Raw genomic sequence first — 26,345 nt, 5'->3', positions numbered from 1 at the left:
CTGGTGATAAAAGACAGAGTGAGACGAGGCATTGTATCTGGTGATAAAAGACAGAGTGAGACGAGGCATTGTATCTGGTGATAAAAGAGAGTGAGACGAGGCATTGTATCTGGTGATAAAAGGCAGAGTGAGACGAGGCATTGCATTCTGGTGATATAAGACAGAGTGAGACGAGGCATTGTATCTGGTGATAAAAGAGAGTGAGACGAGGCTTTGTATCTGGTGATGAAAGGCAGAGTGAGACGAGGCATTGTATCTGGTGATGAAAGGCAGAGTGAGACCAGGCATTGCATCTGGTGATAAAAGACAGAGTGAGACGAGGCATTGCATCTGGTGATGAAAGACAGAGTGAGACCAGGCATTGCATCTGGTGATAAAAGACAGAGTGGGACGAGGCATTGTATCTGGTGATGAAAGAAAGAGTGAGACCAGGCATTGCATCTGGTGATAAAAGAGAGTTAGACGAGGCATTGCATCTTGTGATAAAAGACAGAGTGAGACCAGGCATTGCATCTGGTGATAAAAGACAGAGTGAGACGAGGCATTGTATCTGGTGATAAAAGAGAGTGAGACGAGGCATTGTATCTGGTGATAAAAGGCAGAGTGAGACGAGGTATTGTATCTGGTGGTAAAAGGCAGAGTGAGACGAGGCATTGTATCTGGTGATAAAAGGCAGAGTGAGACGAGGCATTGTATCTGGTGATAAAAGGCAGAGTGAGACGAGGCATTGTATCTGGTGATAAAAGGCAGAGTGAGACGAGGCATTGTATCTGGTGATAAAAGAGAGTGAGACGAGGCATTGTATCTGGTGATGAAAGAAAGAGATGCCAGTGGATGCTTTGACTATCCCTCCAGCTCCAGATTCATGGTAGCCCCCCTCCCCTCTACACCGGATATTAGGGGTTTCCTCGTAAGCACCCCGAGTTCTTTCACTAGGTTTTAGGCCTCCGCCTTCTATGGGCACTGGGCACTGTTTGCAACCACCCCAAACCCCGTCCCCCAGCTCTGTGCACTAGTCAGTCTTTGCACCTCCCCCACAACCTCCATCTGGTACTCTTTGCATCTGCCCCAGGCCCTCAGCTTGCTCTATGCATCAGGCACTCTGTGCATATCCATCCCCCTCCACCTGCTCTATGCACCAGTCACTCTATGCACCTCCCTCGACCCCTACTCCTCTATGCACCAGACACTCTATGCACCTCCCTCGACCCCTACACCTACTATATGCACCAGTCACTCTGTGCACTTCTTCCAACGCCTTCCACCTGAAGGGTGAACCAGCTACCCATGCCACCTCCCACTCCTCAACCCCTTCAACCTGATCTGTTCATCATCCACTCTTTGCAACTCTCCACCCCTTCAACTGTTCTGTGCACCAGCCACACTTTGCACTTCTGCCACCCAATCTCCACCACCTGCTCTGAACTGCAGCCATTCTTTGCAACTCTCCATCAACCAATCCCCTCCATCTGCCCTGTGCACTAGCATCTCGGTGCACTGCATGACCGGTGCACTGGACCACATGTGCATCACCACCTCTGGTGAATGGCCGTCCCGTGCACCAGCTGCTCTGTGCACTGGATGACCTGTGCACCAGTCACGCAGCGGTGCTATGCACCACCCAATCCTGTTCACCGGCCATCCTGTTCTCAGTGCAGAAGCATCTCTCTGTGACTCTGGTGGTTTAAAGCTCTGTGTGGCCTCATCTTCCAGCCCCTCACAAAATGGAGAATCCATTCCATGGTTTACGCCTCCGTCCTGGTAATTAGCGATCACAGTACTTTGTATGCGCTGCTGCCTGTGCGTCTCCAGATCTGTCTGTCTGTCTTTCTTTGTAAACCACTTATCTGTCTCCATAGTTATCCATCTGTCTCCCTGCATATTCATCCATGTCTGTCTGCACGTATGTCTGTGTCGCATATGTCAGTGTCTTGTGCATGTGCACACATTGGTCTCCCACTGCCTCTGATGCATGTAGACATCAGATACACAACTGTACACAGTGTCTCTCTGCATGCCTTTCTTTGGGATGTGTGTTAGTCCATGTATGTGCCTATGTACGAGGCTTTCTCCCTACCTACCCATCTCTATGTCTTCATGCATGTCACAGTCACATGTGTCTCCATGTCTACCCTTCTATGTGCCTGTCTGGATGTCTCTTCCCTTGCTTCAGTGTGTTTGGGTCTCTAGAGGTCTGTGACCACATCCCGCATGTCAACAGGACACTGTTCCTAGACGTAGGCATCTATGTGGTAACCTAAGGCATGCTGGGTGTTCTATGCTTGTTTAATTAGAGTAACACCTGGAATCCATGGTTTGTAGGTGAAAGTTTGGACAAAATATTGAATAATAAAATATTGGGTTATAAAAATATATCAAAAATATGTTGACAAAGATATTGTCAACAGAATTATCGATGGTTATTTAAACGTTTTTTATAATGTTGTCAGAAATGAGCTCGTTATAATATAATAGTTAAAAAATATTGTTTTTTATTGGTTAATTTATGTGTTTTTATATTTATTTGATTTTTTGTTAATATGTTTCGTCAATTTTTATAATGTATACAACATTTTTAAATTATTTTATTTAAAATGGTATTAGTTTTTTTGTTAATGTATTTGCATTTAAGTTAATGGAGTGGGATGTTGGATTTTAGAGGGAACGGGTGGGGAGATTGAAAAAAAGTGTTAATCATTTATGTGGATGTTACATTTTATTAAACTTATTAATTACATGAATATGTTATTTAAATGTATAAATAAGTTATTACATGTTTACATTTTGATATACAATGTATACATTTCTTTGAATATTATATCGTTTTTTTAATGGTATATTTGTGTGTATATAAAAGACTATTTGATTTGGTGACTGAAACAAAATGTAATATGCAAGTTAATAGTCATTGTAATTAAAATAATTCTTGTTACATTTTAATATAAAAAATGTGTTTTGTTTCAAAATACGTATTTGGAATGAAAAATGTACATTTATATACAAAGTTAACATTATTTACTATACATTTTTGGTTTTATTGTATTTTGTATGAAATAAATACATTCTTAAAATACTTGTGTACAAAATATTTAACAATTAATTTTTCCAATTAGTTTTAATGATGTTTAAATATCAATGTGTTTATGTAGGTTGAATTGGTAGTTTGCCATTACAATTTATATGTATTACAGTACTTGTATTTTAACAACCTATAATAACAAAGACTTTTTATGCAAATCATTAAAAAATATACTAATTTATTTTTAATTCTGTAAAAAACGTATTTTGATTTGTAAAAAGTAGGTAATTGTGATTGTATTTTTATGGATTTATCTTTTAACAAATGTTTATTTATGTTACATATATTAGAATGGATCTACAAAGTTCATAAGTACCCTTGGTGTCTATATGGTGGTCTGCATGCGGATGTGGAGCCGGGAAAAATATTGCAGAGAACTCTTGTTCAAAGGTCAAAAACAAGATCACAGACGTTTCCAGATTCTAACAAGTTTTTTTTAATAAGCAGCAGCACTCCAGAAACATTTCAGAGTACACTTTCCTAGCTCTCCGACCACAAGCCAGGAGATTGTACTCTGAAATATATAGGGGTGATGCTGCTTATTAAATCACATGTTAGCATCTAGAAAGGTCTGTGAACTTGTTTTTTTTACTTTAAAACAAGAGTTTTTCAAAAATATGAGATTGGATATATGCTCTATGCATACATAACAATCAATATTATGTTAATGTTATTATTTTGATAACTAATAGTATTTTTTTTTTATATCTGGTACATATATTAAATAATATCATACTTATTTAGTTTATAAAAATATATTAAATTATATATTTTGTAATACTGTATTTTATTAGAAATATTTAGTTGGTATTATAAATTGTAAACTTTATGGAATAATAAATATTTACTAGGTAGGATTTATTAGTTAGTACAGTTTTTTTATATACTTTTCAATGTGTTTTTTTATTTGTGGGAACTATGTAGAATAAATGTTATCCTTTTACTGACCAATATCTTCTTCAGAATTGTTTAGAAGGGAGTGGGAATAGTAAATGGTGCCCCTTTAATGTCCAGGACCTTCCACAAAATGGTTCAGATTAGAGTGGGAATAGTAAATGTAACCCCTTTATTATCCAGCACTTCTCCAAAATGGTATAGATTGGAGTGCGAATAGTAAATGTAACCATTTACATTTTAAATAATATTGTGTTGATAATATTTGTATACACTTCACATAAGTGGTAAATATTTTTATAACAATTTTTTTAAATATGGTTAACTTTTTCTTTCCATATTTAGCATGCTTTAAACATTTTTATATTTAATCCTGTTTGTTTCCTATATGAAAATGGTCTTTATTTTTATTTAGTGGCCATTTTTTCTAACCCTGGGCGCAGTTCCCGTAGTAGCGCTACGCCTAGCTAAGCGAATTGCACTTCGCACTACGCGAGCTACGCGAACTGCATAGTGCACTGTGCAAAATGCTGTTCGCACTGATTTCACAGTGCCGGATGCTTGTCCGCACGGTGCAATCAGTGCAAACCGCATCTTGCACAGTGCAAGCAGTCATTTTCTGCCGCTCGAGTAGATTTCTACTCTAGCAGCAGCTTTCACAACACGTACTGGTAGCTTGTCATAGCAAGCGGTCGCACGCATACGCGACCACTTGCAATGAGAAACCTGACCTCCCCGGGTTGAGAATCTCACAGGGAGGTTTATTTTCCACGCTTGCGATCGGCAACTTGATGTTGCTGATCACGAATGAGGAAAAAGTCTCGCCAGGATGACATTTTGCTTGCCCGGGGTCGCCAACTTGACGTTGAGGACCGCGAGCAAGCAAAAAATGACCGCTATGCTACGCGTGTTTGCACTGTGCTACGTGCAATTCGCGTAGTGCGAAGTAGCGCACATTTTGCAAACTATGCGAGCATAGTGTAGTACTTTGCCCAGGGTTACGTTTTTTCCTGCTAACTTATCTTTTATAGGCTGTGTAATTGTTGGTTCATTTTCCAGGAAGAGAGTCACAGAAAAGTTCTGCAATTTGTCTGGTCAAGGAAGATGTAGAGAGCAAGAGAAAAATTGTAGTTTAAGTGTTATTTTGTGATTCTTGGAAAGTTCAATAGTAGTGTTTGTGTATTTATGGACGTCATTGCCATTAGGCATAGGTTCTATTTGTTAGTACAATTTCATTATTATAGATAACATTTTGCTATATGATCGGCTTTGTATGCCTTGATTGTTATGTTACCTTTATTTTTGATAGTACAGTTTTTGGTGAGTGCGTATTGCCTCTTTTTTAACAAATTTACAGATTGAAGGTGTTGTATGGACATTTGGATTTTATATTTTTTTTATTTTAAAAAGGAAACAATATTTTTAATTTTGATTTCCTTAGATTTTTCAGTTTACCCAAAGAGTTTTTTTATATTTATTTTTCCCTTTTTGGTGGATTATATTTTTCAGTTTAGTTTTATCAATTTGTAAAGTGCATGGTTGCACCGACGGTGTGTCCTGAGCTAATATGGACTTATAAGTGGGGCAACCATAGAAGTTGCCCGACTATAAATCCCCGGAAAAAGTAGCTCTAAGAGATCTAGTTTGAGGAAGGGAACAGCCAGGTGTTTAATCCCTTGTGAAAAGTCCTGTCGCAAGTGTCAGTTCTCAGATTCACTGGCACAGTATTCCAGCTCTTGGTATACGAAAGATCGAGCTCCCATCCTAACTTTTTGAATTCTTGGCACCGTACCCAAGGAATCTTTCAGATCTTAAATTACGTGCTGGTATGTAAAAAGTTATCATAGGGCAAAGGTATCTCAGACTTTTTTTCCATAGAATTCTGCGACAGTAGCACATTGCCTTAAAAGTAATCCTCTTCTCCACAGGTGAGCAGTGGAGGGTAGCCAGAGCCTTTGCGGCAGATGCTGTTTTTGGAAGGTTCGGGCTGCATTTTGAATAGATTGACGCTTGGTTATGCCTTTTTTTATGCTGCCAGATAGAGGATATTACCATAATCTATCTGGGAAGTGACCAAGGCATGAACAATAATTTTTCTGGCAGCAATCGGTAATAGATCTAAGAGTTTCCTTAGGGCTTTGAGAGTCCCGGAACATTTCCCTGCCACCTTCCTAATTTGGCTCTCAAATGTTAGCTTGGAATACAGACAAAACCCTAGATTTTTTACTTCTGCTTTTGAGGCAGGAATTTGGCCCAATCCCACAGGCCGCCATGCTGATGTCCATATAGAGGGGGCTTTACCAACTATCATTATTTCAGTTTTGTTGCCATTTAGTTTTAGGCAGGGGTTGGACATCCATAGGGCTAGCTCCTCTAACCATAAAGAGAACTGATTTGCAGCCTCCCCCGAGTCCTGGGATAAGGTGACAATAAGTTGCTTATCATCAGCATATGATACGACTGTTGCATTGTGTTTTTCCACCAGTTCTGCCAGGGGGCCTATATAGAGAATAAATAGAGTAGGACTTGATACCGAGCCCTGTGGGACTCCCTGCGTTAGAGAGATACTCTGACACGTGGGGGTGGGGAGTAACTTGAAAACTCGGATGTGAGGAAGGAGGTCATCCAGCATAAAGCTGAGGCCCTGACCCCACAGTTACTTAATCTCTTGAGGAGTAGGTTATGAGTTTCGGTATCAAATGCTGCGCTAAGGTCCAAAAGAACCAGTACAGCAGGCTGTCCTGCAACAGCACATTTCCTTAGGGTTTCCGTTGCAAGGAGTAGGGCCGACTCCATGGAGTAGGAGGCTCTGAAACCTGTTTTGCTTGCTCTTTGAAAGATGTTTATTTTCTGTTTTTCCATTGGGGTTCCTCTAATGTGAGTCAGGTGCTTCGTTTTCAGCTGGTGAGAAAAACAGTGTTTTGTTTTATTTAAAACGTTTGTTGGTATTTGGTGAGGGCTGACTGAGTTTTGTTAGTTTCTACATGTTTTAGGGCGAGTTTGTGTTCAGTAAGTGTTTTAATTAAATGAATGTTAGTCTTTGCCCAGGTATCTTTTTCCTGTTGTTTTTTCGGCAGTTTGGCATTTTCCTGAAGTTGCAGTAAAAAAAAATATTCTACTATTTTAAAATTACTTAGTCTATAAATTAGAATACATAAATGTGTTGATTACTCTGGAAGGTAGTTGTATATATTTTTCCTCTATTGTTTGTAGGTTCTGTTTGGAAAGTCCAGCAGAGTCCTCTTCTTGCAGCTTTAATAGTTTTGTTAAATTGTTACATTTAATTTTTTTAATTTGTTTATATATCAATTTTATTGGACATTGCAATTTTATTGGTTAATGTGCTATTAGTTTAAATTTCTTTTTCAGTTTTTGCCTCTTATGGTGAAAATTAATAAGTGCAGTTTATAATGTTATTTATATATTATGAGGGAGATTACCTCGGTTGCAAAAAATTCTAGTCTACCAAAGAAAACGTTTTACTATCCTACTGCAATGCTCCGCCTAAATAAGGAAATAAATAAATTAGTGCGGGAGCAATTTTTATGTAGATCTAGTGAATTAGCAAATAAAATATCCCTGCTGAAAAGAAGGAGAAGTAGACTAAGAATAAAACTTAAAAAAGAAAAAGAGGACTCACTGTGGATAAATCTAAGGGAAGCGGTTGTGCATGGTAAGGCTAGAGAATTTTGGTCTATAATTGGTAAGGGATGTGGAGTAAGAGCTAGCCCCCTTCCTATCCCCATTTCTGAAGAGGTATGGACTTCTTTTATTTCAAAGTTATATGCTGGGAATGGCACAATGTCAGAGGATAGTAGGTTTGGGCGAGAAGTTGAGCTCCCTATTGATTTCCCCTCGGAGAAAACAATTGAAATGGCTATTTAAAACATGCGCTCCTCGGGAGCTATGGGACCCGATGAGTTACCCATATCTGTTTTGAAGCAGGATCCGACTCTATGGAGCAAGATACTTTGTCCATTGTTTAGATCTTGCTTCATCTCTAAAGTTGTGCCTGCTTCATGGAGGGGAAGCATACTGGTCCCATTATTTAAGAAGGGAGATAGGGACAAACCTATGAATTACCGTTTGATAGCCCTTCTTGACTCAATCGGAAAAGTCTTTGCAAAATGTCTTTTAAAAATTTTTATATTAATTAATGATTGGGTTGAAATAAATAACATCTTACCATTGGAACAGACAGGCTTCCGCAAAGGGCACGGCACACTAGATAACCTCACCGCCCTTCAGGTGATCTCGGACAAATACATACATGTTCGAGGGGGGGGGTGTTTGCTGCTTTTATTGATTTCTCCACGGCGTTCGACAAAGTGGATCGTTTTACGCTGTGGAGAAAATTTGCAGCATTGGGTATGCCGTCTCATTTATTGGATCTTGTACGGTCATTACATACGGATACCTGGTGTCGTGTGCTGCAAGGCGGAGAGAGGGGTCTCTCACAACCAATTCCATCCTTAAACGGACTTAAACAGGGTTGCCTTTTGGCCCCACTATTGTTCTCCCTGTACATTGCTGACCTCCCAGCTTCTCTGTCTGCTTGTGCGGGCATTGCCCCGGTTGTGGGGGGCTCTACTATCTCCTGCATGATGTATGCAGACGATATCCTCATACTTGACCTAACACCCAAGGGTTTGGCTAATCGTCTGCAGGCTTTACATCTATTCGCTGAATCCCATTTTATGAGGATAAATGCGTCAAAAAGTAAAATTATGTGCATTTCAGGAAAGAAGAAATCTAGGTCAGAAAACTTCGGATGGTCCATTGGTGGTCAGAAATTAGAGGTAGTTAAATCTTACACTTTTTTAGGTAAAATAATTTCGGCCAATATGAGCGAGAAGCCCCATATTGATTACAACTCGCGTAAAGCCCTTGCTCATGGCAAAGGTTTGTGTTCCCTTTGCTGTGCTACAGGGAAAATACATTTTGCTTGTTTATTGGAGGTGTTTAGGGCAAAAATTCCTGCAACGCTGCTATATGGAATAGAACTTGTAGAGCTGAAGCATTGGGGTTTTTGTCACACAGTTGAAGGAAAAGTATTGAGATCTCTATCTACTCTTAACACAGCCTGTTCGCTGGCCGCATGTAGGCTTGAATTCGGTCTTAGGAGTAGCTGGGTTCAGGGATTATGTGCTTTAGTTAGATGGGTGGCCAGTTTGGCCAGAGGCGAACCGGGATCATTGAGAGCTCTCCTTAAAGGAGAATTGTTGGGCAAATTTAAAGAGTTTTCTCAAATAGTTAGGAATTTTAGAAAAGCTGTGTCTCTCTTAGAGTTGGATGAAAGTACTCTTTTTTCAAATTCCCCAACTCAGCTAAAATCCGTGCTGAAACAGGCTTCATGGGAACTCTGTTTTAAATTAGATCAGAATGCCCTTCAAGAAAAGAGGGGATGTGATCTCCTTCTTAATACTTTTTCCTTAAAGCTTGCTCAACCGTATGTGACATGGAATATTCCACATTGGAGTTCGAAGACTATGGTTTCTTTTAAGACATGATTTATTACCTTTAAATCTTCTTTTATCAAAATGGTATGGATCGTCTTTGTTATGTGACCTATGTAATATGGCCGTACAGGATCGAACTCATGTATTATTCTTATGCCCTGCACTGTGCTCTTTGCGACTGAAATGGTTAAAGTCGATTTGTCTTCAATTGGGTATCCTTAATGTGAATATCTTTTGGCAGGCTTTGTATTTCCCTCCTAATGAAATGTTTTGCTTCCAAATTTTTAACTTTTTTAAAGGTTTTTTAGCTATTTATTAATGAAATATGGAGGTGTTTGCTGCTGATTATCTTGCATGTTGTTAATTGTTGTAAATTGTCTATGGATTTTCTTTCAAATATATCTGCATTTATGTATTTCTATTATGTATTTTATGTGGCCCTCTTTTGAGAGCCAAAACATAATAAATAAATTGAAATACTTATATATTGTGCTATACTTATTTTAATTTAGATGTACGATGTATTTGTATATAATATTTTGGGAAATACGTTAAATAATAAGGGTGCTTATGAAATGGTTTTGTATTCATTTTTTGATTGTTTTTCTAATTTGGGGTTCGTCATGTTTATATTAATAATGTACACTTGTTATAATGTTGTTGCTATAACTATCATTTTTTAAATATAAAATGGTATTGATATGTTTTTGCATTATAACTATAAAAAAAAATCCTATATTTATGTAGTTGGCATTTTATGTTCCAATATTTGTGTGTATTTACTTGTTTATTTAAAGCTCGCAATATTTTTGATCCCAATAATTTTGTCATCGATATGAGTGAAAATAGCCATTTATGACGACAAAATTTTAGCTATCAACATTTGTTTTTGTTAAGTATGGGAAGATAATATTTTTATGAATATTTATTTTCCAATGATTCAGGGAATTGATGTTTTTTTACATCGATATTATGTCAGTGGTCGGTGTCCTTAATGATCTGTAATGAAGTTCTCACCCTGTCTGAGAGATGCGGGTCTGTCTCCGTGTATAGGAATCTGCTTGTGCGTCTGCATGTCCATGTCTGTGTAACGTATGTTTCTGTCTCCATTCCTACACATCTATGGGGCCAATTACGATGTCGGCCGGAATTCATTCCGACTGACTTGGTCTCGGAATGGTTTCCAACCGAATCAGATTCGGGGAGACCGCCCGACCTATTATGCTTCCGAACTGTAACGGGCCGGGACTGTCCCTAAAACAGGGGAAGATACGAAGAGACATTAAACAGAACTCTGGTACCATTGCTCATCACTTATACTCCCCACAGAACGTCGACGACGAGCTGGAACAACCAGATGAGGAGACGGGTCAGTGGCCCTTTAACTTTGAATGGAGTAGTGAGTGGGAGGAGTCACGTCACGACACGGAGGCGTCTTATACAGAGAGAGACGAATCAACAGTGTGTTTATTCACCCGGAGGGAGCGAGTAGGAGGCCGGAGCGGAGAGGAAGGAGAAGACAACGCGGAGACGAGTTCGGAGGAGTTGAGCAAGACGGAGAAGAGGCGACAAGAAGAAGACGAGAAACGGGAGACGCCAGGAGGCCAACGACCCCGCGACTCGCCCAGCCATACACCCGCGGGAGGTGTATGGCTAGCACAGGTACGAGACAAGATCAGGGGCTGGGTTCGTGATAAGGGGAAGCCCGTTGAGTAACCTCACTCCCACCTCCTTGGCACTGGGTCCCCACCCTGAGCACTTACACCTCACGTCGTCAGTTTTGCTAAATGTGTGGCACGAGTTATTAGGTCCTCACTCCCTTTCCTGTAAAAACATTGTATACAAAGTGAACATCCAACTGATACGGTGTATTCTCCTTTTTGTTTGCATTGAGTCCCAAGACGGATACGGACAAGTCCCTGTATCGACGGACACCCGAAAGAGGCCATCGAATAGAACTCCCGGAGTCCAGCCATAGAAGAACAGCAAGAAGCCGTTCACCGTGTGGGACTGTACCTAAGGGAAAGAAAAGCTCGGACTTGTTGTTCCGTAAAATAAAAGATAAGAAAACAAGAATACATTTGTTGCCAATTAATCCCGCACCTGTAACAGTGGTGGAGAATGCGGGCATAGATACCATCTCTGGAGAAAAGATGGAAACCGTGGTACAACAACTAGTAAAAGGGCAGGAAAGACTCGACTGGGTACTAGAACAGCATTTGGTGTCCGCCCAGGCAGATAGGGAAGTACTAAAAAAAGCCATTGAGGAAAAAACGGAACCGCCTTGGGTTGACCCCGTGGTTAGGGGAGGAGCAGCAGAAAGACCCGTGGCACATGGAACCCCAGCCGTTTCCCTACAAAAATATAGATCAGGAGAAGACCCGGATGCCTTCTTATTAAATTTTGAAAGGGCAGCTAGAGCCTGTGGCTGGCCAGTAACGAAATGGCCTTTCTTCTTAGCTCCACTACTAGGGGGCGAGGCTCAGGCCGCATATCAAGTGGCCAACCCCAATGGAGATACTACCTATGCAGAAATAAAAAGGATCATACTAGATCACCTAGGACTAGATCCGGAGGCTTACCGGCTGCGGTTTCGTAAGGAGAGAGGCAAGGTGGGAGAAAATCCAAAAACCTTGTTTGTGCGCTTAAAAATGGCCGCGGATAAGTGGCTTACCCCATCCACTAGTAGCAAGGAAGAAATACTTGACAGAATATACCTGGAGCAGTTTCTGGAGGCACTCCCCTATGCTACCCAAAAATGGCTTAGACAACACCATAGCCTAACAACCGCCCAAGCCGTAGAGATGGCATCATCCTTTTCCAGAGCACAGCCAAAGAACATCCCGTTTGACCTGGAGAGAGAGAAAAAAATGTTTACACGACCCGAAAGAAATTTCCCTAAGGGAAAAGAACCCGTACGACCTCGTACCTGGCGGACAGAAACCCCAGGGACCTTTGGACCACAATGTTTCGATTGTGGACAGTGGGGTCATATCGCCCGCTTATGTCCAAAAAAAAGACTGGATGAGGAACCTATGGAAGTCGGGTACCTCCCCAAAACGGTACTCTACTCAGCGGAGCTTGGCAGTTCATTCCGAGTAAGTGTGAAAGTTAATGGAAATTCACTATTAGCATTGTTATACTCCGGCTGCCGTCAGTCGGTTATACAATCACAATATGTGTCCCCAAAACAATACATTCCTCGGGGTACTGTTAATATTAAGTGTGTTCACGGGGATATCAAACTATATCCTATTGCTAACATTGTAATAGAACCTACAGTAGGGACTCCCCAGACAGTGAGGGTGGGAGTGATGTCCAAATTGCCTGAAGACATTATCATTGGGACAGATAATCCCCGCTTCCTGAACATGTTTAAAAAAAAATTGGAAGATACTCCCAAACGATTGATAAGCGGATACAAACATACCGGGGAGGGAAACAAAGAACAGGGGGTAGAACCGCTGGAGGTCTGTCTTAACTTCGTAAAGTTATCGGAACACGCAACATCCCCCACCAAGGGTTCGGCCAAAGCAGCCGGATATGATTTGTATAGTGCCTATGAATATGAAATACCAGCCAAAGAAAAAGCCTTGATTAAAACCGACCTGCAAATTGCAGTTCCGCCCGGCTGCTATGGCAGGATCGCTCCTCGTTCGGGAATAGCCGCTAAATACTTCATAGACGTGGGGGCGGGAGTGATTGATGAGGATTACAGGGGTAATGTAATTATTCTTCTGTTTAACTTTGGGACTGAGACATTTTTTGTACATAAAGGGGACAGAGTGGCACAACTAATATGTGAACATATAGCATCCCCCACAATACATGAAGTGGATGAACTAAACGACACAGGTCGCGGAGAGAAGGGGTTTGGATCCTCGGGACAACATAGCGAACCGATACATGCGGTTCTGGCACAGGACCCCTGGGTTCTCGATAAAAGCTTTAAGTTTGCACAAATAAGCGACACCACTCTTTTCAATGCGTGGGAACAGGCACACCTGAGGCCCAAGGAGGCTGACTCTTATCCCGGATTTGTTATTCAAGACGGGCTACTGTTTAGAATAGGTAAACGGGGTGACTCCCCTCAACTCCTGGTGCCTGTCTCCTTTAGGGAGCAAGTCCTTTTTTTTGGTCATAGCCATCTGATCGCCGGTCACACTGGCGCCGAAAAAACGACTCAAAATATACTCAGAATTTTTTTTTGGCCAGGGATTTATAAGGACACCGATTCCTATTGTAGGAAGTGCGAGATTTGCCAACGGTTCAATATGACAAAGCCCCCGGATGTCCCCCTTCAGCCATTGCCTATAATTGGGAAGCCGTTCGAACGCGTGGGAATGGACCTCATTGGACCATTACCTAAGACAAAAAAAGGCTTCCAACACATTTTGGTCATAGTCGACTATGCAACTAGATTTCCGGAGGCTTTTCCCTTATCGGCTGCAAACTCTAAACAAGTTGGAGATAAGATGATAGAATTGTTTAGTAGGGTCGGTTTTCCCAAAGAAATTTTGACGGACCAGGGTACTCCCTTCATTTCGAAACTAATGAAGGAGATATGCCACACGTTGGACATCCACCAGATCCGTACCTCTGTGTACCACCCCCAGACCGACGGACTGGTGGAACGTTACAACCGCACCCTGAAGGCCACCCTCCGCAAAATGATGGTAGTCAGCGGGGCGGATTGGGATAGGATGTTGCCTCTAGCGCTTTACGCCATAAGAGCTCAAAAACAGTCCAGCATGGGGACGTCGCCATTTGAATTGCTTTATGGGCGTCAACCCCGCTCCCTTTTAGAAATGACTAGAGATGCATGGGTTAATGAGGCTCCTGAGGAAACTGCAGCGACACTAGACTATGCTAGAGATCTGAAATCTAAACTGGGCAAATTAAGGGATCTTGCCTTTACCAATTTGGATACTAGCCAGCGTCGACAACAAGTTGCTTATGACAGGGGAAAGAAATGGAGACAGCTCCAGGTCGATGACTGGGCCTTGGTTCTGTTGCCTTCCTCATCCCACAAATTTAAAGCTGAGTGGATGGGTCCATATAGGGTGGTGGAAGTGATTGGCCGCACTAGCTATAAGTTACAGATTAATAGCGACAAACGGCAATCATACCACATCAACCTTTTAAAGAAGTGGATAGGCCCTCCTCCATCTCAGGTGAACTTGGCGGATGCCTCCCACCCCGGTGAATCTACAGTGGAGTTACTTACACATAATGAGGAGTTGGCGGATGTACAACGGAGAGAACTAATGGGTACTCTGAAAACTTACGAGTGTGTCTTTTCCAGTCGACCGAGACGTACGTCCCTGGCAGAACACTGTATTGTGACCCCGCCGGACAAGAAAATTAGAATTAGACCATACCGAGTCCCTGAGGCAAGGAGAGCTGCCATTAAAAATGAGGTGGATGAGATGCTTCGCCTAGGGGTCATACGTCCTTCTAAAAGTGACTGGTCTAGCCCCATCGTCATGGTGCCCAAACCTGACGGTAGCAGGAGATTTTGTATGGACTTCCGAGCTTTGAATGAAATCTCACTCTTTGACGCCTACCCTATCCCCAGGGTGGACGAGTTGATTGAAAAACTTGGCAGCTCGAAATACATCACTACCCTGGATTTGACTAAGGGGTATTGGCAAGTTCCATTACATCCGGAGGATGCCAAAAAAACGGCCTTTTCCACACATGAGGGACATTTTGAATTCACGGTGCTTCCCTTCGGACTGCATGGGGCGCCAGCAACGTTCCAGCGCTTAATGAACACTGTCCTGGCTGGCTTGTCCGAGTTCACGTCGGCATATCTAGACGACATCGTGATATACAGCCCGGATTGGCAATCACATATAGGCCATCTGCACAAAGTGTTCGGTGCCCTCCGGAAGGCGGGGCTCACTGTCAACGCAAAAAATATGTAAGATGGCCTTTCAGAAGGTAAAATATCTTGGCTAGGTTCTGGAACACGGACTAATTGAACCGCAGATCGAAAAGGTTCGGGCAATTGCCGACACCCCTTTCCCGTCCAACCGAAAGGAAGTGAGATCGTTTTTGGGGCTCGTCGGTTACTACCGACGATTTATTCCGCAATTTGCAGACATTGCTACCCCCCTGACGGACGCACTGAGGGTAGCTGGGAAATCGTCCACTCCGGTACGACCTTCCGATGAAATGCTGGAAGCCTTTAGAGTATTGAAGTCCATTATAACATCTACGCCAGTGCTCTCTTCCCCAGACTTTTCTCGGCCATTTTCTTTGCATACGGATGCTTCTGACTATGGTATTGGAGCAGTTCTCTCACAAATGGGTACTGACGGTCACGACCATCCGATACTTTATGTCAGCAGGAAGCTGTTCCCGCGCGAATTGAAATATGCCACAATTGAGAAAGAGTGCCTCGCGATTAAATGGGCTATTGACAAACTTGCCTATTATCTCGAGGGAAGGAGGTTTGACCTCTTTACGGATCATGCTCCGCTACTGTGGATGGCTCGCAACAAGGCCAATAATGCTAGAGTTCTACGCTGGTTCCTGTCCCTGCAGCCTTACGTTTTTACGATACATCACAGGAAGGGCACTGAGAACATAGGCGCTGACTTTTTGTCCCGTCATCCACTCACCGATCGTGAGTGTCCTGAGGGGGAGGTATGTAACGGGCCGGGACTGTCCCTAAAACAGGGGAAGATACGAAGAGACATTAAACAGAACTCTGGTACCATTGCTCATCACTTATACTCCCCACAGAACGTCGACGACGAGCTGGAACAACCAGATGAGGAGACGGGTCAGTGGCCCTTTAACTTTGAATGGAGTAGTGAGTGGGAGGAGTCACGTCACGACGCGGAGGCGTCTTATACAGAGAGAGACGAATCAACAGTGTGTTTATTCACCCGGAGGGAGCGAGTAGGAGGCCGGAGCGGAGAGGAAGGAGAAGACAACGCGGAGACGAGTTCGGAGGAGTTGAGCAAGACGGAGAAGAGGCGACAAGAAGAAGACGAGAAACGGGAGACGCCAGGAGGCCAACGACCCCGCGACTCGCCCAGCCATACACCCGCGGGAGGTGTATGGCTAGCACAGGTACGAGACAAGATCAGGGGCTGGGTTCGTGATAAGGGGAAGCCCGCTGAGTAACCTCACTCCCACCTCCTTGGCACTGGGTCCCCACCCTGAGCACTTACACCTCACGTCGTCAGTTTTGCTAAATGTGTGGCACGAGTTATTAGGTCCTCACTCCCTTTCCTGTAAAAACATCGTATACAAAGTGAACATCCAACTGATACGGTGTATTCTCCTTTTTGTTTGCATTGAGTCCCAAGACGGATACGGACAAGTCCCTGTATCGACGGACACCCGAAAGAGGCCGTCGAATAGAACTCCCGGAGTCCAGCCATAGAAGAACAGCAAGAAGCCGTTCACCGTGTGGGACTGTACCTAAGGGAAAGAAAAGCTCGGACTTGTTGTTCCGTAAAATAAAAGATAAGAAAACAAGAATACATTTGTTGCCAATTAATCCCGCACCTGTAACACGAACACCGTTCGGTCGGACTCCCATTGACTTCAATGGGAGCCAATATTCCGACCGACAACACAAGCTCCCATTGAAGAAAGGGGTGGGTGGGGAAAATCATGCACCCTGTGGTGGGCACCCCATCGTGCCTGCCACACCGTGCATGGTTGCCAAGGGGGGACCCATGGGTACCCCCACAGGCCCCAACCGGAGGGCCTTCTACGGGCCCACAAAGTCAGATTCAGACAGCCAATCCGTGTCAGAACAACTGATTCAGAAAGGCTGTCCGTATCAGAAATCGTAATCCGTTGGTCGGAAACTAGGTCCCTAGACCTGTCCGAGTCTGCTCCGATCGACATGGTTCCTCTAAAATGCTGTTCGGAATGGAGTTGGAACCGAGTGGGAAAGTCAGAACGCTTTCTGAACATCGATATCGGTCAGAAGGGTTTCCAAGTTGGTCGGAAAGGCGGGTTCCAAATCGGATTCGGATAAACCGAATGCCATTTGGAGCCTTTCGAACTGACATTGTAATCGGCCCCTTAGTATCTATGCATCTGGCTGTGCGTCTGTCTGAATGCTGGTCTCTGACAGTCTTCATATGCATGTTTTTGCTCAAATGTCTGCTAGTCCATGTGGATGTCTCAGATATGTGCATGTTTCTGTGTTTGCCTGTCTGAGACGTGTGAGTGCGCATGATTCTCAATGTGCCCGTCTCGGTGATGTGTGTGTGATTGTTTCTCTGTTTGCTTGCCTCTCTGATGTGTCTGTGTATGCTTCTCCATGTGACAGTCTGTGACATGTGAGTGGATGTTTCTGCGTGTGCCTTTCTCTGTGACGTGTGTGTGCATGTTTTGCCATGTGCCTGTCTCTATTACAGGTGAATGTTTCTCAATGTGCCAGTCTCTGTGACATGCGGAGTGGTGTGGCTCACTGGTTAGAGGCGGCAGACCCGTAAGCAGAGAACGGCCCGGGACCAGGGTTCTATCCCTGACGCGGCAGGGTCGTGGACCAGGGTCAGCAGACTCGACAATTCTCGCCTCGGTGCCTACTCTAACCAGGGATCACACTCGGCAACTCTGGGCATTAGCTTGCCTCATCTCCACAACGGCCCCCCACAGACGCCGGGGATGCCTGGTTTCACCTTGGAGATACCCAGAAGGGACCATCTCACAGGGAAAGCCAGGACGGGTTCCCCAGCGGTCTACAGCGCCACGACACTCACGGGCAGCCGTGCGCTTTACAAGTCCAACACATTTACACTTTTACATGTGTGTGCATGTTTCTCCAGCTGCCTGTCTCTGTGACATATGTATGTTTCTCCATGTGGCTACCTCTGTGACATGTGAGTGTATGCTTCTCCATGTGCCAGTCTCTATGATATGTGTATGTTTCTCCATGTGGCTACCTCTGTGACATGTGAGTGTATGTTTCTCCATGTACCGGTCTCTATGATGCGTGTATGTTTCTCCATGTGTCAGTCTCTGTGACATATGTATGTTTCTCCATGTGTCAGTCTCTATGATGTGTGTATGTTTCTCCATGTGTCAGTCTCTGTGACATATGTATGTTTCTCCATGTGTCAGTCTCTATGATGCGTGTATGTTTCTCCATGTGTCAGTCTCTGTAACATGTGAGGGCATGTTTCTCCATGTGCCTGTCTCTATGATGTATGTTTCTCCATGTGTCAGTCTCTGCAACATGCGAGTGCGTGTTTCTCCGTTGGCCTGTCTCTATTAATGGGGGTGTGCATGTTTCACTTGTTTCTCCATGTGCGCGTGCCTGCGATATGTGCATGGGGCAATTGATGTACGCGTGACCCAAGCCCTTACCCTCTGCACCCTCACCTACCGGTCCCTGCCTCTCTGGAGGCAGGTGCTTGAGCCATGACTGCATGGGTGCTCTGCCCCCTGCCCTCTGCCTCCCCAGGTGGGACAGGATATGGAGCTGTAGACGTCACTCACCTGAGCTGCACAGGATCCGAAGAGCTGTAATCCATGCCCTGGGCTGGCAGAGCAGCTTCTGCAAGGAGAGAAGAGGCCTGCATGTCAGACTTTTTTAAACTGCAGCTCCCCACAGACAACCCCTGCTATTCACCTACGCTCACAGCTCTCTATGTACAGCTCCACCACAGCCCTCACAGCCCTCTCCCTACAGCTCCCCACAGACAACCCCTGCTATTCACCACAGCCTCTGAGGCACCTACCTTCACAGCTCCCCCCTCTACCTCCACCACAGCTCCCTCCCTACAGCTCCACCACAGCCCTCACAGCCCTCTCCCCACAGCTCCACCACAGCCCTCTCTCACCAGCTCCACCACAGCCCTCTCCCCACAGGTCCACCACAGCCCTCACAGCCCTCTCCCCACAGCTCCACCACAGCCCTCTCTCACCAGCTCCACCACAGCCCTCTCCCTACAGCTCCAACACAGCCCTCACAGCCCTCTCCCTTCAGCTCCTCCACAGCCCTCTCCCTTCAGCTCCTCCACAGCCCTCTCCCTACAGCTCCACCACAGCCCTCACAGCCCTCTCCCACAGCTCCTCCACAGCCCTCTCCCTACAGCTCCTCTACAGCCCTCACAGCCCTCTCCCTAGTGCTCCAACAGAGCCCTCACAGCCCTCTCCCTACAGCTCCACCACAGCCCTCACAGCCCTCTCCCTACAGCTCCTCCACAGCCCTCTCCCTACATCTCCACCACAGCCCTCACAGCCCTCTCCCTACAGCTCCACCACAGCCCTCACAACCCTCTCCCTACAGCTCCACCACAGCCCTCACAACCCTCTCCCTACAGCTCCACCACATCCCTCCCAGCCCTCTCACTACAGCTCCACCACAGCTCTCTCCCTACAACTCCACCACAGCCCTCACAGCCCTCTCTCTAAAGCCCCTCACAACTCTCTTCCTACAGCTCCACTACAGCCCTCTCCCTACAGCTCCACCACAGCCCTCTCCTTACAGCTCCACCACAGTCCTCACCCTACAGCACCACCACAGCCCTCACAGCCCTCTCCCCACAGCTCCACCACAGCCCTCTCTCACCAGCTCCACCACAGCCCTCTCCCCACAGGTCCACCACAGCCCTCTCTCACCAGCTCCACCACAGCCCTCTCCCCACAGGTCCACCACAGCCCTCACAACCCTCTCCCCACAGCTCCACCACGGCTCTCTACCTACAGCTCCACCACAGCCCTCTCCCTACAGCTCCACCACAGACAACCCCCTGCTATTCACCGCAGCCTCTGAGGCACCTACCTTCACAGCTCCCCCCTCTACCTCCACCACAGCTCCCTCCATACAGCTCCACCACAGCCCTCTCCCTACAGCTCCAACACAGCCCTCACAGCCCTCTCCCTTCAGCTCCTCCACAGCCCTCTCCCTACAGCTCCACCACAGCCCTCACAGCCCTCTCCCTACAGCTCCTCCACAGCCCTCACAGCCCTCTCACTACAGCTCCACCACAGTCCTCTCCCTACAGCTCCACCACAGCCCTCTCCCTACAGCTCCACCACAGCCCTCACAACCCTCTCCCTACAGCTCCACCACAGCCCTCACAACCCTCTCCCTACAGCTCCACCACAGCCCTCACAGCCCTCTCCCTACAGCTCCACCACAGCCCTCACAACCCTCTCCCTACAGCTCCACCACAGCCCTCACAACCCTCTCCCTACAGCTCCACCACATCCCTCCCAGCCCTCTCACTACACCTCCACCACAGCTCTCTCCCTACAACTCCACCACAGCCCTCACAGCCCTCTCTCTAAAGCCCCTCACAACTCTCTTCCTACAGCTCCACTACAGCCCTCTCCCTACAGCTCCACCACAGCCCTCTCCTTACAGCTCCACCACAGTCCTCACCCTACAGCTCCACCACAGCCCTCACAGCACTCCCCCTACACCTCAACCACAGCCCTCTCCCTACAACTCCACCACAGCCCTCTCCCTACAGCTCCACCACAGCCCTCTCCCACAGCTCCTCCACAGCCCTTTCCCTACAGCTCCTCTACAGCCCTCACAGCCCTCTCCCTAGTGCTCCAACAGAGCCCTCACAGCCCTCTCCCTACAGCTCCAACACAGCCCTCACAGCCCTCTCACTACAGCTCCACCACAGTCCTCTCCCTACAGCTCCACCACAGCCTTCACAGCCCTCTCCCTACAGCTCCTCCACAGCCCTCTCCCTACAGCTCCACCACAGCCCTCACAGCCCTCTCACTACAGCTCCACCACAGTCCTCTCCCTACAGCTCCACCACAGCCCTCACAGCCCTCTCCCTACAGCTCCACCACAGCCCTCACAACCCTCTCCCTACAGCTCCACCACAGCCCTCACAACCCTCTCCCTACAGCTCCACCACAGCCCTCACAGCCCTCTCCCTACAGCTCCACCACAGCCCTCACAACCCTCTCCCTACAGCTCCACCACAGCCCTCACAACCCTCTCCCTACAGCTCCACCACATCCCTCCCAGCCCTCTCACTACACCTCCACCACAGCTCTCTCCCTACAACTCCACCACAGCCCTCACAGCCCTCTCTCTAAAGCCCCTCACAACTCTCTTCCTACAGCTCCACTACAGCCCTCTCCCTACAGCTCCACCACAGCCCTCTCCTTACAGCTCCACCACAGTCCTCACCCTACAGCTCCACCACAGCCCTCACAGCACTCCCCCTACACCTCAACCACAGCCCTCTCCCTACAACTCCACCACAGCCCTCTCCCTACAGCTCCACCACAGCCCTCTCCCACAGCTCCTCCACAGCCCTTTCCCTACAGCTCCTCTACAGCCCTCACAGCCCTCTCCCTAGTGCTCCAACAGAGCCCTCACAGCCCTCTCCCTACAGCTCCAACACAGTCCTCACAGCCCTCTCACTACAGCTCCACCACAGTCCTCTCCCTACAGCTCCACCACAGCCTTCACAGCCCTCTCCCTACAGCTCCTCCACAGCCCTCTCCCTACAGCTCCACCACAGCCCTCACAGCCCTCTCACTACAGCTCCACCACAGTCCTCTCCCTACAGCTCCACCACAGCCCTCACAGCCCTCTCCCTACAGCTCCACCACAGCCCTCACAACCCTCTCCCTACAGCTCCACCACAGCCCTCACAACCCTCTCCCTACAGCTCCACCACAGCCCTCACAGCCCTCTCCCTACAGCTCCACCACAGCCCTCACAACCCTCTCCCTACAGCTCCACCACAGCCCTCACAACCCTCTCCCTACAGCTCCACCACATCCCTCCCAGCCCTCTCACTACACCTCCACCACAGCTCTCTCCCTACAACTCCACCACAGCCCTCACAGCCCTCTCTCTAAAGCCCCTCACAACTCTCTTCCTACAGCTCCACTACAGCCCTCTCCCTACAGCTCCACCACAGCCCTCTCCTTACAGCTCCACCACAGTCCTCACCCTACAGCTCCACCACAGCCCTCACAGCACTCCCCCTACACCTCAACCACAGCCCTCTCCCTACAACTCCACCACAGCCCTCTCCCTACAGCTCCACCACAGCCCTCTCCCTACAGCTCCCCCACAGCCCTCTCCCTACAGCTCCCCCACAGCCCTCTCCCTACAGCTCCCCCACAGCCCTCTCCCTACATCTCCCCCACAGCCCTCTCCCTACAGCTCCCCCACAGCCCTCTCCCTACAGCTCCCCCACAGCCCTCTCCCTACAGCTCCCCCACAGCCCTCACAGCCCTCACAGTTCTCTCCCTACTGCTCCACCACAGCCCTCTCCCTGTAGCTCCACCACAGCCCTCTTTCCACAACTCCACCACAGCCCTATCTCTACAGCTCCACTACAGCCCTCTCCCTAAAGCGCCCTCACAGGCCTCTCCCTACAGCTCCCCCACAGCCCTCACAGTTCTCTCCCTACTGCTCCACCACAACCCTCTTTCCACAGCTCCCTCACAGCCCTCTCCCACAGCTCCTCCACAGCCCTCTCCCTACAGCTCCTCCACAGCCCTCTCCCTACAGCTCCTCTACAGCCCTCACAGCCCTCTCCCTAGTGCTCCAACAGAGCCCTCACAGCCCTCTCCCTACAGCTACAACACAGCCCTCACAGCCCTCTCACTACAGCTCCACCACAGTCCTCTCCCTACAGCTCCACCACAGCCCTCACAGCCCTCTCCCTACAGCTACAACACAGCCCTCACAGCCCTCTCACTACAGCTCCTCCACAGCCCTCTCCCTACATCTCCACCACAGCCCTCACAGCCCTCTCCCTACAGCTCCACCACAGCCCTCACAACCCTCTCCCTACAGCTCCACCACATCCCTCCCAGCCCTCTCACTACAGCTCCACCACAGCTCTCTCCCTACAACTCCACCACAGCCCTCACAGCCCTCTCTCTAAAGCCCCTCACAACTCTCTTCCTACAGCTCCACTACAGCCCTCTCCCTACAGCTCCACCACAGCCCTCTCCTTACAGCTCCACCACAATCCTCACCCTACAGCTCCACCACAGCCCTCACAGCACTCCCCCTACACCTCAACCACAGCCCTCTCCCTACAACATCACCACAGCCCTCTCCCTACAGCTCCACCACAGCCCTCTCCCTACAGCTCCCCCACAGCCCTCTCCCTACAGCTCCCCCACAGCCCTCTCCCTACAGCTCCCCCACAGCCCTCTCCCTACAGCTCCCCCACAGCCCTCACAGTTCTCTCCCTACTGCTCCACCACAGCACTCTCCCTATAGCTCCACCACAGCCCTCTCCCTACAGCTCCACCACAACCCTCTTTCCACAGCTCCCTCACAGCCCTCTCCCACAGCTCCTCCACAGCCCTCTCCCTACAGCTCCTCCACAGCCCTCTCCCTACAGCTCCTCTACAGCCCTCACAGCCCTCTCCCTAGTGCTCCAACAGAGCCCTCACAGCCCTCTCCCTACAGCTACAACACAGCCCTCACAGCCCTCTCACTACAGCTCCACCACAGTCCTCTCCCTACAGCTCCTCCACAGCCCTCTCCCTACATCTCCACCACAGCCCTCACAGCCCTCTCACTACAGCTCCACCACATCCCTCCCAGCCCTCTCACTACAGCTCCACCACAGCTCTCACAACCCTCTCCCTACAGCTCCACCACATCCCTCCCAGCCCTCTCACTACAGCTCCACCACAGCTCTCTCCCTACAGCTCCACCACAGCCCTCACAGCTCTCTCCCTACAGCTCCACCACAGTCCTCACCCTACAGCTCCACCACAGCTCTGAAACCTGCCGACCCCTGGTGTGATTCCAGTCTAGTTGCAGCCAGCCTGCCCACTCCAGACATGTTTCTGGACCCCTGGGTTGAGAGCCAGAGCTCCTCTGATTCAGAGTCAATGCCGGCCCTGGCTGCAGGTTCTGCCGCGGCAGAAACAGGAGCTTCAAAGGCCCTTTGAACCCTGCCCCCCCTCCTCCACTGTTGGAAGCAGCTGGCGACCTGCCTCACATTTTGGTGAGACTGGCAGAAGAGTGTAGTAATTTAGGAGGTTTGTCTACCTCTGCCCTGCACTACCCCTCACGTGGGACAGACGAGGTCGACCCCACTTTTGACAATCCGCCATCTTGAAGATGGGGATAGTAGTATATTAGGAGTCAGGGTATGCCCGCCCCCCCCCATGTGGGGTGAGCATAAAGAGGGTGTAGGCACCCTACTGGTAAACAACCCATTGGCTCCTACCTGGCCTCCTCTAAAAACGCCCCAAGATTTAGTGTTTAGGTGGCGCCCCGAAACCTAACCTCAGATTCCGCAGACCAAAACATGACGATGGAAGAAGACCGCTGATGGACCAGGAACTGAGCTCTGCTACAGCAAGAACCCGGTGAAAACTCTGCCAGCTGCAAACAAGACTAGGCAACCGGACCGGCTGTCCTTTCTGAGAACTGCAAAGCCCCCAAGAAACCACTGAGCCCTTCCAGCCTTCACCCCTTGCCAAAGAACCTCCCTTTGGACTAGAGTCTCTAGTCCCCAGCAACCGCCGGTAAAAGAACCACGGTGGTGGAGGACCAGCGCTTGTGTCAACGCAACTCACCACTGTAAAGAAACTCATAGCCTGCCTCCAACACCCGAGGGATCCTCTCACCACAGTAACCAAGGCTGGAAACAGCCCCGCCACGAGAGCCCATACCCTCCTGCTGGTGGCTATGACGGCAGAAACTTCAACCTGCGCTACGGTCCACCCTGCAGTGCACCTGTGGCCTATCTGCTGCCGCTGACCACCGACCTCCATCACCCAAGGCTCCTGGCAGCCGAGGCCCGGGCTTCCAAAAGATCTTCCTCCTGCCGGAGAAGAAGACCTCCAACCACTCCAGGTAGCCTGGTCATCTGAAACTCCTCTGCCTCCCCCTTCCAGCAACCACAGGAGTAACTGCGGTGGCGGTACTCAACTAACCAAGCCTGCACCTTCACCCCAGCAACTGCGTCCGCCGGAGTGGCGGTGCTCCCATTGACTTGCAGTGATCTGCTGCCAGCAACGGTGACTGCGTTGGCGATCCACTGAACTCAATACAAAGAACCCGGCTCATCTGCCTTCTGCACTGACCGCCATGGTAAATATCTCATGGTATCAGCCGCAGAGTGCGTAGAAACTGAAAGTCCTGCATACTTTGAACAGCATCTCTCTCATTGCAAAGTTCTCAAAAATATATAAAGATTCGGGTTTGGTCTCAGGTTTATCAAGGATTAGAACATTGGAATGTTGGGAGCTCCGTTGAAAACAATGGCGTGCTCCGGGCTTATAATGGCTGGTATAGGCCTGGAGCTCCAGCATTCCAATGCTTCTTTGTTCAGCTCTGGCTGTGAACAAAGGCTTCAAGGACCCCGAGGGGATTCCTTTCCCCTCACGCTCCCATAAGGCTTTGTTCTTTTTTGTTAGAATATTCAACCCTCTAGTGGCAGAATGTTCTAATAGCCTAAAAGCCCTTCGTAGCTGGGCTAAACCGGCTATTAAAGTCCCTCTCCCTTGTTAAAGGCCCTCGCCTTCGGCTCAGGGCCTTTTACGCTGGAGAGGGCCTTTAATAGCCGGTTTAGTCCTCTATGGTGGGCTATAAGGCTATAGTATGTGTCTCGCTTCTTGCCTCTGTGCGAGACAACAAATGATCAGCGTGACCGCGGATAAGCCTAACTGCTCGCCCACCCTACGACAAAATAGAGCATTGGTACTATCTATTTCACCACTACAAAGGGATTCTGGGACGCTCTACACAGCGCACTTCGTTTCAGTGCTCTGTACAGAGAGCCAACCTCCAACAATAGCTATGAAACCACTGCACATCTGTAGACACTCCTGGCCCCTCCAGTGGCTGCACCGTGCTGGGCTGTGCCTCAGTGCACGAGATGCAACACAGACATAAAGCACCAGGAGAGAAGCTCAAAGCCCAGGAGTTTGTCCTCCACCCTCAAGGCTCCACAGATCAAGTCTTC

The 26,345-nt window shown here is 47.9% G+C and overlaps 1 protein-coding gene across 1 annotated transcript in view; it reads right to left on the bottom strand.

Annotated features, from left to right (window-relative positions):
• The window catches only part of LOC144770983 (uncharacterized), a 335,407-nt gene that overhangs the window by 194,961 nt on the left and 114,101 nt on the right, over positions 1–26,345 (bottom strand). The window contains exon 3 of the mRNA XM_078655850.1: positions 18,910–18,967. Coding sequence (XP_078511976.1) covers positions 18,910–18,967 — 58 coding nt within the window. The remainder of the gene's footprint in view (positions 1–18,909; positions 18,968–26,345) is intronic.

The sequence above is a fragment of the Lissotriton helveticus genome, chromosome 7 (assembly GCF_964261635.1).
Source record: "Lissotriton helveticus chromosome 7, aLisHel1.1, whole genome shotgun sequence".
Classification (NCBI taxonomy): Eukaryota; Metazoa; Chordata; class Amphibia; order Caudata; family Salamandridae; genus Lissotriton; species Lissotriton helveticus.
Note: the sequence above shows the minus strand (reverse complement) of the source record. Positions and strands in the feature narration are given on the sequence as shown.